The 18,477-nt window shown below is 38.5% G+C and overlaps 1 protein-coding gene across 2 annotated transcripts in view; it reads right to left on the reverse strand.

The window, feature by feature from the left end:
• Window positions 1-18,477, reverse strand: part of OGDHL (oxoglutarate dehydrogenase L) — a 43,232-nt gene that overhangs the window by 9,493 nt on the left and 15,262 nt on the right. Inside the window, exons 5-16 of one of the 2 annotated variants that reach the window (XM_062496164.1) lie at window positions 18,211-18,365; window positions 15,430-15,576; window positions 14,746-14,836; window positions 14,064-14,243; window positions 13,556-13,684; window positions 13,021-13,200; window positions 12,593-12,745; window positions 11,744-11,846; window positions 11,023-11,151; window positions 8,924-9,074; window positions 6,722-6,849; window positions 220-398 (exon numbers count right to left, since the gene is read on the reverse strand). In XM_062496164.1, coding sequence (XP_062352148.1) covers window positions 220-398; window positions 6,722-6,849; window positions 8,924-9,074; window positions 11,023-11,151; window positions 11,744-11,846; window positions 12,593-12,745; window positions 13,021-13,200; window positions 13,556-13,684; window positions 14,064-14,243; window positions 14,746-14,836; window positions 15,430-15,576; window positions 18,211-18,365 — 1,725 coding nt within the window. Of the gene's footprint in view, window positions 1-219; window positions 399-6,721; window positions 6,850-8,923; window positions 9,075-11,022; window positions 11,152-11,743; window positions 11,847-12,592; window positions 12,746-13,020; window positions 13,201-13,555; window positions 13,685-14,063; window positions 14,244-14,745; window positions 14,837-15,429; window positions 15,577-18,210; window positions 18,366-18,477 lie in introns of those variants that run through there. The other variant, XM_062496165.1, reaches the window with a different exon arrangement.

Genomic DNA, 18,477 nt, shown 5'->3' on the forward strand with positions numbered 1-18,477 from the left:
CTTTGGTTTTCAGCTGTCAAACTACCTATATTCTTCTCTCTAACACTGAGGCAGGCAGCCCCACATGCTTAACAGTGCTTCCTCCCTTGGGTTCCTATCACCACTGGGTGCCCAAGCCACCTTTGGGGATCTGCAGTGCCACCAAGCAGCTTTTCCAGCTGCAGAGAAGGCACTACAGCCAGCACTCCCCTCCTGCACATGCCAGCCAGCAGCACTCACCATTCCTTCCATCCCGTGGGGCAGGAGCAGGACGATCCCGTTGTGCCGAACCCATTTGGCCTGGCCAGAGCTGATGAACTGGTCTATTATACACTGAGCTGTGTTGTGAAAGTCCCCAAACTGGGCTTCCCAGCACACCAGGGCATTGGGACTCGCCATAGCGAAGCCAAGTTCAAAACCTGACAAGCAAACAAGTAGAATTAGAAAGTAAACTGATTTCCCGAAAATTCTGTTCGTTTCTTATTGAAAACTAAAAATAAAACAAACCCTAAAGCAGTGCATGAACTGAATTTGTGGAGCCCCATTATAAATCATGCAGTTTTCAACACTACCATTTCCAATCCTGACTTCAATCCTTCACACTTTTCCTCAAACACTTCAATATCATAGGAGTTTTTAAACAAACTAAACCCCCTCCATCCACTCCAACTTTAGTATAATGTTTCCCTAAGAGCTCACTACTATCTTCTCCTGTAAAAATGCACTTACAGCCCAGTTCAAGAGTTATTTATTAATTTGAATATTTCTGCAGCCCTACAATATCGTCTTTCATTCCCCCTCTCATATGCAGATGAGGAAAATCACTGGTGAAATTAATTTTCAGTCTAAAGACATGATCCTAGTCCTCAGATCTTCAAAAAAAAACTTGAATATAACAGCTAAATGGCAAACACATCTGAAACTTGGATAAACAATAACTTTCTTAGGTAGGGCTAAGGACCCTAAGGTTTCTGCTTCAGTGTTAAAGTATTTGATCTCTGTTCATATTTTCCTTTGACCCTTTGATATAGCAGAGACTGGAGTGCTGAAATGAACACCTGTACTCCAATTATCCACCTACAGTTTGGAGTGATTATAACCAAAAAGGTTAAAGCTCTCAGTAAAAAGCAGAGCTATATAGCAGAGCTCTGGGTATAGAAGTCCTGACTGAGGCAAAACTGATTAAATACACACAGAGAATAAACATTTAATTGATAGATACATTTCGTGTTGAAGCTCTACACAGAATATAATGATTTGGTTTCAAATACAGAACTTCAATATGGGAATACTCTCATTGAAACTTACTCCAGCAGATCAACTAACTTTTGGGCCTTCCCAGTCTAGTCCTTGGTAATTCCAATCCAGTTTTTTGCTTACCATGCCCATGGCAAGAAATCTTTGAGTCACTTGGCTTTTGGACTACTGATCTCTGAGCAGTCCATCCATGACTCCAGCAGATGCTCCCATCAAAAGGCAAGTGATACATGAGAGGCCAAAAGAAGACTAAAGTTAGACTTCATCTGTGAGTCCCCATGACAGGTCATTACCAGAGAGAATGACTTTTGCTGGCCTTGCCTTTGGCCTGACTGCCTGAACAGCCTTTCCTTCAGCCTTTCTTCCATTTCTGGCCTCCTCATTTGTGTAATTCCATTGTTCTTAACACAATGAAAACAGCAGAAAAATTTACACAACTCCTTCAATCATATTCCCAAAGGTATCTGAAAAATAGATTTCCCTAGATAGGCTTGAATCCCATTCTAATTTTACACAAGCATTAAGAGACCATTTCTACTGATTGGGTGACATGGTTGAGAAAATATGCAATATGTTCAAGACTTATTTGTGCATATGCTGCTCTCTGGAAGGGTGGGGTAATCTAGCTTTTAGAGAAGCACAAACTGAGGTCTTGACCACTCAAGAGTTACCAATAATCAAACAGTGTTTTCTAAGAGTATAGAGCTCAGTGCTGACATAAAATTTGGTCACAGCACACGCATAATTCTACTTTATATACAAAAGATTACCCATAAAATTCACACGGAAAAAAAGGAGTATAATTTCTCATTTCCTATCTTGTTGACAACTTCACGTTTATCTCTACAGGGTAACAATGTTCTAGGTGAAGCTGCATCAAAAATTGTGATCTTAACACAGCTACCATTTGCAAGCTTTCTGACAGCTATAAAAATGTTCATGAAAATATATCCAAATGTAATCAATACATTCTGATTATTATTTTGAGAATAACGTTGCTGAGACTACTATTTCATGGCACATGTGTCTGTGGTACACACACCTTTGGTATACCAGAGCTCAATTTTCCACTATGGAAATGGCAAGGAGAGTTTCTATATTAAAACTATTCCAATTATGATTGCAATAGTGAAATAGCTTTAACTCTTGACAGACTAAGGAATCTGTTAAGAATTATTGCTGCTATCAATACCACCTTCATGGGGAGAAAAATCCCTTAAAGAACAAGATCTGAACTGCTAAATAAAAAAAAAAAAACAATGCTGGGGAAAAAAGATCTAGACTGATGCAAGGTAAACAGCCCAGGAGAGGGTGGGGTGTTCTCTTGAAATGGAATTGTTGGGGCACCAGAGACAAGGTCAGGGAAGGTGACCTGAGCTAGAAAGTCTCCACTGCTCTAGAGATGGGACATGAATTGCAAAGGAGCAGGCTCCTACCCAGGTGTCTCACGAGGGCACAATTTCAGACCAGAAAAGAAAAAAGAAAAAAAAAAACACACACAAAAGAAAAAACAACAACAACAAAAACTAACTACAGCAGAAACCCTGCAAACTTTATCGTTCGCATCTGCAGAAGAACTGAACACTTCTTTAAAATACTGTGCAAATTTTGTGAGTTTAAAGGATTAACTCTTACACAGCTAGAAACAGAGAACAGGTTGAAGCTGTGAGGAAATCCAAGGCAGCCAGGCAGCAGGACAACTTTCTAAGAATGTCAGGTAAGGAATCTGCACACCCAAAGCATGTTGGAGAGCAACCAGGCAACTCCAAACAGCAGGGAGCTGTTCAGGGCTCAGAGCACACCAGGGCACAGGGAGCCAGGAACCAGCACAGCAGTTTGGTGAACTTCTACACTGAGGAGACAGATGAAAGAAAAATGCACAGCACTTGATTAAGGCTGCAAAACTAATGTTTCAATTGCTGGAGTTCATTATGGTCCCTAGATGACAGGCCTAGCAGAAATGTTTGTTTTTATTAGTCCAGTGCCTGCTGTGCTCCCTCACTGTTCTTCTGTCACTCTGGCACAGAAAGAAGTGTTGTCAAGCAAAGTGGCAGCTTACACAGCACACTGTGCTGTGATTTTTTCCCACAACATTTTCATGACTGTCATAAGAATAGCTGCTTTTCAATTTATGTAAATAAGGCTACAGCCATAACTTAATTCAGTATGATTTTAAAGTGACTTAGGGCATGAATGTTAACTAATGGTTAAAAGGGCTTATCAGTACAAGGATTTTATGTCAGAATGAAGAAAGGCTCAAAGGCAGATTTTTGCTATCTTTAACAGAAATTCAAAGCGCAGGGACTACAGAGGGATATTCATTCTTTCACAAACCCAAACACAGCTCTGGACAAAGTGAAGTTAATACCCATCTGAAAGCTTTCTATTAAATAGAAAGACAGATGCCTTCTCAGAACTCCATGCCATGCCATTGATTAACACAGTCTGTCCTAGTTCCTAACACAATTTCTGACAGGTATTTGTATATTTGTATTTACTACCGCCAACATTACAAATGCATTGTGCTGACTGAGCAGAAATACTACATATTTGATCCTAGGTGTATATTACAAAAAATAATTTTACATTAATACCTGTCTTATTCCTTTTATCTTTTACTTTAAACTTGACTTCTTCCCTTGAAAAAACTATACTCCAAGTCTCATGGTTCAGGAATTTCCTGAACTGCACACTAGTTCCAAGTCTATCTTGCCTGATATTCCTTGAAATATCTTGAGCCCAAGATCTCTCAAAGGCAGTACTGAATCTGACAAAGAATCTCACCTCTTAGAGAGAGACTCTAAACAAGTCATTTTAAAGGTCATAAAGAAAGACAGGAAATCCTTTTAAGTATTTAAAAAATGCTGAAGAGGTAGAATAGAGTCTCTGTAAGTTCCTTTTGTTTTTCTCCTCTATCCTAATCAGTAAGTAAGTTCAGACAAACATCTTTTGCTTAAAAGACTTCTCACAGCCATCACTTATACTTTCAGTTATTCAGTTTCAGTACAAGAGAAGAATTACAGTAAGGCAAGTGGATGCACAACTAAATTATAATAATCTGGGCATAACTAAAAACAGTAGATGTAGGATGTCAAATAAAATTATCAGAGGTGGTTAAATACTCTAATTTATCAGAGATTGTTAAGTACTCTGATTTAATGCCCAGGTTACAGCCATTCCAGAGCTTCCTGTGGACAAAACATATGCAGTTGTCTGAACTACAGTTGAACAAGACTGTCTTTGTTTTCTTTCTAGGTGAAATCAATCTTTCCACAGTATCATTTTAACAGAGCAATGGCTCCCCAGGTGTTCTAACTAGCTTGACTATAACTTAGTGCAAAGCTCACAGCTCTGAACAGATACCAGCTCTTGGCTTATGTACCTGCTGAGGAAATAATCTGCAGTTACATCATGCTGGGCTGCTTAATCCATTTTTACTTAGTTCTCCCCCACAGAAACTAAGGGAATTTCCAAAATGCTTCTGAGATGCTGCATGTTAACACAGTCATAGAATAAATTCCTAACACTCTTTCACCATTATTTCCCCTTTATATTATCTCACAACTCTTCCCACAACCACCAAACACTTCAGGGTGCTAATTCTAAACTGCTTCTTTTAACAGAATTAGACAGCAGAAACAGCAGCTGGAGAAAATAAAGTGTTCAGGGGTTTTGGTTCTCCTGAACAATAAACTTCATGAGCTGCAAGCCTTCACTTATTCTTTCATGTATTTAAAAGGAAATCCATTTATGTTAGCAGCCAAATAAATATCAATTCTGATAGCCCTTCTTTGAGTCAGAGCCTTAATTAAAAGAGACATGTTCACACACTGCTGCTTATCCCAAAACTGTCTGTCTACGGAGGCAATACACAAGAATAAACATGTTGGAAAAGGTCAACATATAAAAGCCATCAAGAGAGGGAAAATTTCATTATAAAATCATTTCAGAGAACATGGCATTTTAGTTTAAAAAAACCCAACCCAACAAACACACAGAAAGCCACATCACTTATCAACTATTTCTGTCAATTTAACCTCCTTCAATATTAGAAAACATCTCTGACATAAGGGATTTAAAGTCCTTGAAAATTAAAAGTATCAATATTATTAGTTTTGAAGAACCTGTCATTCTATCTGCTGAAAAAGAAGTGCACAGAAATGGTATTATTGCTTTCAGCATACAAACAAAACCCTGTTTTACCCTATTGCCTGGATTCAATGAATTTTATTAAATCAACTTTCACCTGTCTTGCTGGGTGAGGTGGAAGGGCAATAGTGAGCAGGATGAGGTCAAGAAAGAGAAAGAGAGAGAGCCCACTTGGTTAGTTTTTCAAAGAGTGGATTTCTGACAATTAGAATTGTCTTCACACCATATCAACACCAGGCTTCCTATTGAGGTGTTATTTTTGAAACAAAATCAGATTTCAACCACACCCAGACATTTGTCATTTCTTTTGTAATGTTAAAAAGCCAAATCCAGAAACCTATGATCCACTTATCCACAAGTTTTGCAGCAACACTGTAAACAGGCTCAAATTAAGAAATCCCAGAACACACTGTGAGAAACAACAGGAAACTGGAAACAATCATTCTCTGAAATTAAATTCTTGATTTTTATCTATATCAATTATTAGTCTCCTGTTTATACACATCCTTGCTTGCACTCTCCTATCTAGAGTTTACATGTTAGCAATATAAAAAATGTGATTCTGTCCACACCAATTCTGCCACAGAGCTAACAAAAATACCTGAAAAAAATCTGGTCTTCAGCCCATACTCCAACCAATTTGGGTACAATTTTATACCACTTTAATTTTAATATTATTAGCAATAGGCAATATGCAGCACTGCAAAAATTACTAGGTAACCAAATATTTCTGGAACTTTGAAGCAAGTAACTATCAACTACCACCTTTATCTACTACATTTCAAGTTTTTCCTTCACATGATATTTTATTATCCATAGAATCAGCAACACTTTTGATAAATTATTAGATGCATTTGTTTCATGCTCCACATTCCTCTTGCCACCCTCATCATGTCAGAGTAAGGTTATCCATTCTCTGTGGCTGAAGGTAAAGTAATTCACTATGATGAATGCTATCAATGAAAAGAAGTTGTTTTCTTGAAATAGCACATTCAGAATAGCAGTTCAGATAAAGCCAGGATGGATTTTTTATATCTCTGTGACAAACAGTCACTGGTTTTCTTGTCAGTTCCTTCCACTTTAAGAACATATCAAGTGCACATTCTAGCACTGCCAAAATCAACCATAGCAGATGGACGCTTTTAACTGAATCCCAAAATTGTAAAATGTGGGGATGCTTGTTTAAGGGATACCAGAATCTGGAGGACAAGCTCCAATACCTGTTTCATATATGATCATTTCACAGCTTTCCCCCCCCCCCCCCATATTCTTTTCTTTGCTGAACCCTGCTTCTTATCTAGCAGCCCTACCAAACCCCAGGCAGACTGAGACATACCTAGGACCCCATACTCAGAGAGGGAACTGTTGCACACGGTGTAGGGGGCCTGCTGCTCCCAGAGGTGATTCATGGGAACACAAGTTCTCTTGTCAACCTCTTGATCATGAAGCACATGGTGACGATGGCTGCAAAGAGTTGTTGGAAGAGATTTATTAGCCAAGAATCATTTGGGGCTTTAACAGAGCTATTTTCAAAGCTAAAGCATCAAAGTTGTGCTCTGGAAAGCAAGAAAGCACTGTAGTTATCTCTGCTACACACAATCCCCTGTTCTGGTTGAAACTGTGAGAAATACAATCACATGTCTAAATACAATTGTTGCACTGTAAGGACTTTCACTGATTATCCGTGCTTCTCAAGCACTCACAGAAACTGAAAATACCTCATTGCTAGTAGGACTGGGAAGAAACAAAAAAGGATAGGGAAGTTGTTGCTATGAAATAGAATTATTAAAGTAAAGAAATTCAGAAGAACAAAATTGTTATTAAAAACATTTCATTCTGCCTTCCTCACAAATTCTAATATTTTCCTTGAAACAACTGTTGTTTGTCTTTAATGGAAAACAATGTAATCTAATCTAATTTCAGCACTGAAACTTGAAGGAGTTGTATCCTCTTTCTTGCTATTCCTCTTTCCACTCACATGCACCATTTACAGTTGTCTAGAACACCATTAATCAGCATTAGAATGGGGCACCAAGGAATACTACCAGAACAGAGTTGACTGAAGTAATTACTGCAATCCATTAACTCTCTGAGCAGACTGAGTGAATCACAGCAGTATGTCCAGCTTTACAACCAGTTATTGTACTGGTAACAATACTGTGTGTTGTAGAGCTGCCAACACTGAAGTCTGAATCTTTTTGCACTTCCCTTTGCTGAAATGAACGCTAGCAAAAGAGCTCTGAAATTTATCTAGAACTCAACAATGTAAAGCCAGTAAAAGACTGAACCTTTGAAGTGCAGCACAGGGAGGGAAGTGGAGAGAAAGGGGGAAATTCACACACCAGGCACCTGTTTGGCAGAAATAATTTTTGCCACTGTAATTTTGATTTTGTCATTAAGCCAGTGACAGAAGTCCTAGCTAGGTGTTAAGCTTCTTGAGTACAAAATTTTGTGTTTCCCTAGCAAAAAGTGACTAAGATGAGCATAGATAGCCAGCCAGAAATATACAGACATACAGTTTGCACATGTGCAATTGTCAGATTTACTGACATCAAACCAGTACAGAATCAATCCCCCTTTCCTCAGTCCTCAAGAGTTTGTCTCCAAGAGGAGAAAGGGCCTGGTGCTTCTGTCTGCAGCTTTATCTAGCTTCCATCTATTGATAGTTATGAGGACTAAAACAGGAAGAAAAGAAACCATCATATGGAATATGGAAAGAAAAAACTATTTTCTAGACATCTCTTGAGAAGCTCCAAAATAATGAGAGCACCCAACTGTGTTGCTTTATTATGGCAACACGGTATATTCAGTTCTTCCCAAATTTTAGCCAGTACTGTACCAGAGAAGACAGACACCAAAATTTATTTCTCTCTTCTGAAAGCATTCACAATACAGCACAGTGCACCTTTCACCCCAGGAACTGGCATCACATCAAAGGTCTCAATTAAATACATCATTAGCGTTTTACTCTACATAGAATCAGGTAAGGCAGCAAACTGTATATATTTTACCAAATGATGAGATCTTGCCTTCATACATGTCCCACAGGAATTAAAAGTCTCAGTAAAAGGGACTTAATTTCACTTTAAAAGCCTCACCAACTGGCAACAGATTTGTTCACAGGATACACAAGTTCCAAGCAGCCACCACTGGAATGGTATTTAAAAGACTCAGGACCTGCTGCAGCAAGTGTCCTCTCTGACTTCCCAGGAATTAGATGGAATGCAACTGTATTTTTGTTAGAATGCAGGGGGAAGTATACCATTTCTTCTTGTCAGCAAGAGAAGGTATAAAGTGTCTAAAAATTTTTGTTCTGGCTTAAATATTATACTTTAAAATGCTGCCTATAAACACACAGGAAATTTGATAATGATTATTATTAACTGCTAGAACCTATAACATTCAGATTAATGATGAAGAAAGAGCCCCAACTTCCCCTTCCCTGCAGACCATATTTTTTAAACAAATGCCAAGTCGTTTCTTTAAGAGTGGGACTTAAACAGTTTTGCCAACATTTAGATGTTCTCTCAGTACTGACCTGAAAGTACCTCTCTCCACATCCTGCCCACTTAGTCGGACGTGGATCCCTTCTTTGAGAACAGAGCCAAAAGCCATGTATTCTGCTAAGGCCCAGTCAACAAGCCTGTTCTTGGTCATTTCTGAGCGAGCTTTCAAAATCCGAGACAGTCCTACATCAGAAGAAAGATCAGAAATGAATGGATCTATTCCAGAGAAATTCTCTCTTTGCTTTACATTCACCATTCTCCTTCTTCATTGGAGAAGCTAAACACAGATACCAAATCGGGTCTACAAACTGTTTTTCTAGAACTGAACTGCTGGCAAAATAAAACAACTTGCTTCCTGAGCAAATATTTGTGTAATGTTCATACCTTGTTTTTGAAGAAGAAAGTAAGGTTGACTGTCAGAAACTACTGAGCACAATGAGAAAGACCCATGGTGAAATTCTTCTTCATTAAGATTTATTTTAACATCACCTAATGTGTTTTATAAGAGACTGGATTATGATTTTTTGTCTTTCTTCCTTTTCTCATTTTTTCTTGGCATTTGTCTTACTGCACTTCTGGAGATGTTATACAGTGAAACAGGATTGAGCAATACTATGAATATCATATAAACAGAAAAACTGTAGCAGCTGCCAATGGATTTTCAGTTGGCAAAAGGTGGCTGACTTTTCAGTAAAGATTTTATAACCTGAGCCAAAACACAAGTTACACAACTGTAACTTTCAGTGGGAACAAAACTATACAGCTGCACACAGGTGCTTCCAGCTTTGAGGCTACAAGTTGCCCGTATTCACTGTCAACTAACAGCATCTTATTTTCACATCTGCACTGATGATTTTGGTAAGCTGTCCCATATGTTATTTTCCCGTATATCCCTTTCCTTACTTTCTACAATTTTACAGAAAAACACCCCATTTTCTTTCCACTTAAAACTCTCAGTGAATTTGCCTCATTTTAAGTTAAAAAAAAAAACTTGAAAATTTTCCCTTTAGAATATGCTAAACAATTGTTAAAAAAATACCTTCCCATTGTTTGTTGCAAGACTATGATATTAAGCTGCTTCATTCTGGTGAAAGGACAAAGTACTTCAAATTTCTATTTCTCTCCCCTTCTATTTCTCCACAAATTCTCTCTCACAGCCTTTTAAACTGCATAAAAGAATCTAGCATACCATGTTTTGAACCATCAATCTACTGGCAAGTGTTCTCTAGTGTCAATGGTTAATCAAATTATTAACAAGAGACCAATTTACCTTTTTAATTAGAATGTCTAATACTAAATTTTATTGGGCAAGTGTAATTTTTAATTTGTCAGTGTCACAACAAAGTGCACCAATGTGTAGAAGAGTCAAATTTATCCATTAATTGTATCTGCTCAACAAGCTTGCAATTAATAACTGGGAATGCCCTACCATCATTACTTGTGCTTCATTTCCCAAAGAAACACAAACACATAGAATATTTACCGAAGACAAACTTTATTCCTTGATGGATGACTCTACAGAGGATTAGCTTTCTCTCTTTAGATATTTTAAAGAGAAAAGAGCTCTTTATTCCTTATCCTTAGTATGTACCCTACAAGTCAACAAAAGAAAAAAGATCCCTAAACAAAGGGTCTCCATGTTTTCCCATAGAATGAGAAGGTAATTGCTACCAAAAGCTGCTAGATTTCAACCTGCCCAGGAAATAAAACTGTCTCAGAACTCTAATATAGTGCTGGGGCTCCCCAGTGAGACAGCACTTACTGTAATAGATGCCAAAGTGAGGACTGAATCTTTTCAGAACAAAAGCTAAGACTTTTTGGAAAAAAAATGCAAGGACTCGAAGAATGAAAGGAGTTATTAACTTAAGGTTGCAAAGAGACTTTTACCTCCCTCAGAGGAAAATCCATTTTAATGAGATATGAAACAGAAGTGGTGTGATATTGAAAGAATATTATGCTGAGAACAAGCAACAGGAACTTAAATGTCACATTCTTGTCACCCATGGAGTGGAACAGCCAAAGTCAAAAAAAAAAAAAAAATCACAGGCATTTTCCTCTTTGAGAAATGGCCCAAGAATAACTCCTGTGCAGAAATACAGAAATGGAGAAAGACACAAAGCCTTCAGCTGACCTGAGTGTATTTTGAAGTCTTCGACTGGCACTGAACTAGCAATATTGCCAATGTGAGTCAGCAGCTCTTCCGAAATGCCCGTCGGAGGACAAGACATGCTCTTGGGTTCTCCGTCCGCGTTAAAGAAGCCTGGAAGGAAAACACTGGGTGAGATGTCTGAGGACTGTTTAGGAGATATGGATGTTACCTGCAATTTATTCAACAACTCAAGCAGCAGACTAAGCCTAGTTCTTCCCCTTTTGCTGGGAAACAATAATTTGATCGCACAACAACAGAAGCTGATCTTACAGGTACACAATGCTCTATTTTGTTTCTGCTTTTACTCCCTGTGAAGTCCAACTATGTGGGCAGAGGCAGCCAATAAAAGGCATATGGCACCTCAATCCCTCAAATAAAAGTAAGTAAATGAATAAATAACATGAGACATACTCCTTCTTCCTGACAGCCCAGACAGTTAACAGTACAGGAAAACCACTTCTCTGCTAAACTGGAAATTACTTTTTCAAAGTCACAGCTTACTTTGCACATTTTTTAAAAAAAGCATTTATTTCAAGTTGAACTGTCAGGATGCTATATTTACTATTAACAGGGGCAAATCAAAGGTCACATATTCCATTTTAAAGGAACGCTGTCTGATAAAATCTATTTAAATCCTAGATTTTGCACTCAAAATAAAAGCACATTTGGGTAATGCTAGGATAAGTGAAAGGACACTCCTTACCAGGCCAAGGTGAATCCAGCCAGTGCTTGATATGAAGGATCTTCTTATCCTTAGATCTAGTATATGCTTCTTCACATATTCTATCATACTTGGCAATTTCTTCCTGTAGAACAAAAAGGTCTTAAAATGGATAAACATAACACCCTCATATCTTACAGATGACACCTCTTATTCAGCACGATAAAACCAGCTATTTGACTCCACAAGACAATGCAGTTAACAATAATGCAAATAAATAAAATCTGCTTTATCTAGGATCAAACTGCCTTCTAGAAACATGATCTACATTACTCTAAATAAATAATTTAGTTCATTGGACAGCTGTCACAGAGGAGTGTACCAAGAAGTGAAGCTGCAAGCATTGCAGCCCTACACTTCATCTCTCTGGAATACTTCAAATGATCTCTAAACATGGATGAATTTGTACAAGAAAGCGAAAATATTAAATTTATTCTATTTCATCATTGCAGGACACAAGCCTGCCAAGGGTATCAGTATGAAGCTATCAACAAGAGCGTTCAAACACCATCTTGCTGCTGAATCAAGGTTCTAGAGATGAAGAACAGCTGACAAATGCCTCTGTTTTCCAGTGCTCTCATTTAATCACCTTCTCCCTCGGAACTGAAGCAACTTTTTATGTGCAATATATGTTAATTACTTCAGAGCGCTTCCAGTCCTTTTGTTACAACAACAGTATTTCATATGAAAATCCAAGCCAAATTGAATCACAAATTGTCAATAGGTAAAGGCTTATCACAGTACAGAAGTTTACAAGCAGGCAGCATACAGTGCAGTTGGATCCTTCTCCTTACAGCTCCTTAGATTCCCTCTAACTGTGCTGGTATGTACCTCAAACTCCTGCAGTGTCACAGTCCCATCTGCAATCAGTTTGTCAGCGTATTTCTTCAGCACTGGCACCTGCTTATGGATCTGCTTGTACATAAGAGGCTGGGTGAACATGGGCTCATCCATTTCATTGTGCCCTCTCCTACGGTAACAAACCTACAAATGGAAAGATTGCTTCTGTTGATAAGGAAAAAAGTAAAATGGAATATTTCCATTTCATACTTTTACAAAGATTTTAAGAGATTTATTGTATTAAAAACATTCATGGCTTCTTGTGGGCCTGGTAGTTGCTTGTTTTTTTTTTTTTTTAAGCAAGGAAACTAAAGGCCTTGAAAATCAAATAGGTTTCTTGACTGGACTTTCTAAGCCACAAAAAAATAAAGAGTAGTTCATAATGCACAGAATGAAAAGTTAAGAAAACCAAGACTCACCAAGTCAACGACCACATCCTTATTGAACGTGTTTCGCCACTCTGCAGCTACGCTGCACACGTACATCACTGCTTCAGGGTCATCAGCATTCACGTGGAAAATGGGAGCATTGACCACACGAGCAACATCAGTGGGATACGGAGATGAACGGGCCATACGGGGGTCTGTGGTGAAGCCAATCTAAAAATTCAAGACTACTATTAAAATAATTTGGGCACCTCCCTCCACTCTGTTTTGAAGTTTGCATGTAATAGCCATTCACACTTTTAATTTTGGCTAGCTAGCTTCGTTTTGCTCCTTTAAAAATTGAAGCAAGCCTAATCCAATTAAGTATTACAAATTGAATGGAATACATGTAGGTGACAAAATATTATCTGCTCAAGAGTTGCTAGATACTAAGATCTTTTTCAGAAATGTCTCAATCATTCTAATAACCAGAGGGGGCAAGGAACCCCAGTTAATAACAAACAATAACAAGAGACAGATGGGCAAATATTCAGCAGAGAAGTTGATTGGAAAAGGCTGTACTTGTTACCTGGTTGTTGACCACTACGTGAATAGTGCCATTTGTGGTGTAGGATGGGAGGTCACTAAGATGAAATGTCTCATAAACCACTCCTTGTCCTGCAAAGGCAGCATCCCCATGTAATAATATGGACATAACCTAAGAGGAAGAATTGTACACACATATCCACACATATATTAGAAAACCAGAATTTGAGCTTCTCAGCAAAATTTCTTGGCTCCATATTTCTGTAGTGCTTATAAAACAAAACAGTAATTTTATAATAAACCATGAATGTCTCAGTATTCTGCTGCCTTTTCTCTAGTTTGCAAAGGAAATGAAGCCTTAAGCCTACTTCCTCAAGTTACCCTTGAGGTCTCATGTCAGAAACCTTACCTAGTTCAACAGGTAAAATATCCCTTTCACAAAGGAGGAAAAGAGGAAGATCCTGTGATATGAAACTTACTGGCAAACTATTTTTATTGGAAATACCATGAAAAACTACCATTAAAAGTTAACTATATTAAACAATCTTTACCTTTTTCCCTGCTGTATCTCCTCGATAAAATTGTTCAGCTTTTGTTTTGCCTTGCACAACAGGATCAACTGCTTCCAAGTGAGAAGGGTTAGCCATCAGGGACAGAGTGATTTTCTTGTTTGTTTTTCGGTTGATCCTCTCATGATACATCCCCAAGTGATATTTTACATCCCCAGATCCCTAACAAGAAAGGCATAATCACAATTCAGGAATGTCATTCAGACATGCTCCATCTGATTCACTAGGCCTAAAATTTGTGCTTCAGCCTGAAAAATGCACCTGGTTACCTGCACATCAGTGTGCACTATGGGTTTGACACCATAATTTCAAACTGGGACACTGTTCCTATTTTATTTTCTTACTCTTGTCATCAAACGTTAGATAAATACTTACAGCATATTAATACTATTTTCATTCATATAAAACAAAAAGAGATGCTTAGAGGTTATGAACTCTATCAAATGGAACTTGCTTATCTATAGTCACTCCTGAGAGACCTTCTGCATGACAGAAGCATAATTTTTAAATTTGTTAAGAAATTTCACCAAATCATGTTCCTCAAACTAGAAAAGAAGGTGTTGTAGTTGATAATGCTGTTTTCATAGTAACCATGACCAAAACAACCGAAAAGTATCTTGAATGTTGACCTCTCTATACAGCTCTGACAAAAAAAGCATCTTACCTCATCAGCTGCTTCAAGTTTGGGATCAAACTGACAGAAAATCTGCTCCAGCTCTTTTCGGATTACATTAGCCAATACATTCAGCCGACCTCTAAGAAAATTCCAAACACAGTTATGTCTCAAAAATAGTACTAACAGAGTCAACAGTATAAAACTTACAAAATCTGAAAATCACCCTGTTAGAAATTTGCAAATGTTCTCTTCAAACTTTTGAGCCTGAAACTCTTGATTCAATCCTTCTTCCCATTACAAAGTTCCTCCAATGTGTTCCCTCAAACATTTTAGAACACCTTGTTATCCAAGTGAATTTTGTAGCTATCTAGCAATCTTTAAATGATCACATTATAGATTAGTTAAGGCAGACTGCAAAAGTAAATTCAAAACTACCTCATCAAGCTTTCCTAGTTCTAGAGACTCTATGCAATGGCAGAGATACCATGGCTGCTACCACATTTGCTTGCAGTTTCAAATGACACTGAGGAGAATTTCTTTACCAATTCCTTTTGAAGCCTGTAGCCTCTTACTGACAAGCATTTGCTACAGTTCTGTTTTCTCATTACTCATTATGACTCACTCTTCCTACCTCAGCTTCTCTAATATCAACTTTTTAAATAAAATTCTAGAACTCAAAACTTGTCCCAACACAGTAAGCCCATTTGATGGGGTGTTTCATTGTTTCATTACCTATGAGGCATTCCCATTATAACATATTCAATTCCCATTTCACTGGATTTATCAATGATGGTCTTAAGTGCAGGAATCATTACTTCACATCCTTCCAAACCAAACCTCTTTTCAGAAGACCATTTGCGAGCAAGGAAGTCTTCAAATCTTTGGCAAAAAGAAACAAAAAAAAGCCAAGAGAAATTATTTGTACTAAGGGAATGTAACAAATACTCGTTGTTTACCATCTTATAGCAAATAAAGTTACATTAAACTGTTTTAAAACATCTGTGAATACAAGCTACTTCTGGAATTAAGTCACACATGAGGAAGGAAACACAGGAGAGAATTCAGTCTTCTTTCTCACCCGTTTGAAAACTATTTACTAGGGCTTTGAAATAATTAAGAGTCCCCACCTCAGACAAAATTCACTTCCCAAGTTAAACTGTTCTCATGTACACAAATCTGACCACTGGGAAGGCAGAGTGACAGCAAAGACTCTCCTATGAATTGAAGAAAATGTAACAGAGAACCTATATTTTCTAATACTTGTAAAAAAAGCCCAGAGTAGAAAACACAACTATTCCACAGGTCCCATTCAATAGCAAGGCTCCTCAGACTGTGTGATGTAACACTTAAGAATGGGCCAAGAAGCAGGACACCGCTATCCCTGCCTCAGCTTCAGCAGCAGAATAATGTCAATGCCTGACAGCATTAAGCTCTTTCATTCTTTAATGCATTTGGGCCAGAGGCAATGTGAGTGGTTAAAAAGTACCCTTTAACAAACATTGAAAGGATTATATATTGTAAAGCTCGGAGATAGGAAGGGCAAAGAAAATACATCTCCATGAAAGTAACCGTATTGGTTACATCATCTGTGCAGGGCCTCACCTCATAACACTGCCATAATCCATTAATATTCAGCTTATTCCTCACTTAGAATCCTGACATTTACCTCTTCAGGCTGAAGTCCCAAAGGCAGCGATATGAGTTGTTGCCAAAAGTCTCTCCTAGCTCACCCATCTATACCTTACAATCCAGTCACCTAAGCAACAAGGCAGACCCTCAATGGAGCTATTATGCCAGAATTCCTCAGGGAAGTCTGTGGGGCTCTGCCAGTTTCTACATAAAGGGAAAGCAGTTCATCATGTGAACAGCAGATGCCACAGGGTAAAGCAAAGCAGAGCACACACTGATTTCTGCCTCTTTGCAGCAGCAAGTTAAGCCAGTACTGGACAAGGAGCAAGTTCTTTACTTGAGGCAAAGTGCCATTAAGTGTGCAGAGCTATAGTATTTTTGTCCCACCTTGCCAGTCCCCCACGTGCCACTGGGAGTCACAGAGCCCCAGCCTCTGTCACTGCAGGCAGTCAGTACCCAGTGAGAAAAAGACCTGGTGGAACTTGATTGTTCTCAGAAGGGACCCTGCCCAGATCAGGCTCCACATCATAGTCTAACATGTTTACTAATGCATTACCAAGTATCTCAGAAACATACAATGAGTATTTCACATGAGGAGGAGTTTAAAATTGCCCTCTGTTCAATAACCTATAAGTGAAAACCACAAGGAATGACAAATCCAACTTTAAAATTCAGTTTTAAGTACCTGAACTCTGCAGTTCTTGGAAGGAACATTTGTAAAAACAGTCTTGAGCAAAACAATGAAAACCTGTTTTACAAAGCCACAGATCTCAAGGGAACAACCAGTTTTCCACAAAACCAGACTCTTTTCCTAGGTAATTTTCAAACAATAAAATAAAAAGCACTCTAAAGATAGCTGGATAGACATTTTTGTAAAACTTTTTTTCCCCCCTTCAGCAGACAATTAATTTGACAGAAGATGAACATTAGGCTCCTTCATGCCACTAGAAACCCCAGACCTTTCCAAAGCTTAGGCAGGAATAAAAGCACAACTTCTTGTCTTAGGATAAATGTAGATGGTTCACACTGAGGGCCTGTTAAACTTATTCAAGTGCAATATTCCCTTGACCATTAAGTGCAGTTTCTGTTTCTGTTTAAATGAAACTTTTAATGAGACATTATAACACTGGCAAACAAAACACCTGGTAAAAATATCATTTGACACCTGCAATGATCACTTGATTTTAAGGTCTTTGAATCCTAATCAAAAAGTGTGCCTTTACAAATCTGACTCTCGTGTTTAACGAAGGACATACACACTGTTTCAGACTGTAGGGACTGAAATAAATCTTGTGTTTGAGAAGCTTGTTCCAGGGGTAAGAGGATAACTTGATCTCTGGGATCACAGTATTTACACACAGATAGTCACAATGGGAGCAGTCAATAAGCTATTTCCAAATGTGTCCTTTCTTTTATTGTACATACTAAAACTGCTGCTGCTCAGCCATGCAACAGCACAACACATCTTGGCCCATCTCAAAATGAAAAGGGCAGAAAAAAGACACGAAATCACACACCAACATTGCTCTGATGCTTATTTTCTGAAACAGACTACAATTTTTTACCACAAATATATATTACTAGTGTGTTGAAACAACATTTTCCTAGTTTGCCTCCTCAAGCAATGAAAACATTACCAGGCATGCCACTAAAGGCCTTTTAAGATAACAGACTACTAAGTCACAACACAGACCCCGACAGATTCCCCACAGCACACACTTCCCTTTGCTATGGCAGCAGGTTAACCACACTCACCTGCACTCCAGATTTCAGTGAGACTGCTCCCCTCCATGTCAGCAGCTTCCAGACCCCACAGCTCCCAGGCAGCAGCCACAGAGCAGTGTCCCAGCCCAGCCCAGCCCAGCCCAGCCCAGCCCAGTGTACCTCATGGAGCGCACCAGCCTTGCCAGCAAAGTCCTTTTATCCTCGTTCGTGAACTTCATAACTCCCGGCGTCTCAAACTTCTGACGGATCCACTGGCACTGCTCCACATCGTTGATGAACATATACTCCAGGCCAATGTGTTGGCAGTAGGTATGCTAGCAAGTGAAAACACCAACAGAGATGCTGCTTTAGGAGCTACTGGGAAACAGTAGAAAACTGAATGAAAACAGAAACTAATGGCTTTTTAAATTATATCCTTTGTTACTC

The sequence above is a fragment of the Cinclus cinclus genome, chromosome 7, assembly GCF_963662255.1.
Source record: "Cinclus cinclus chromosome 7, bCinCin1.1, whole genome shotgun sequence".
Classification (NCBI taxonomy): domain Eukaryota; kingdom Metazoa; phylum Chordata; class Aves; order Passeriformes; family Cinclidae; genus Cinclus; species Cinclus cinclus.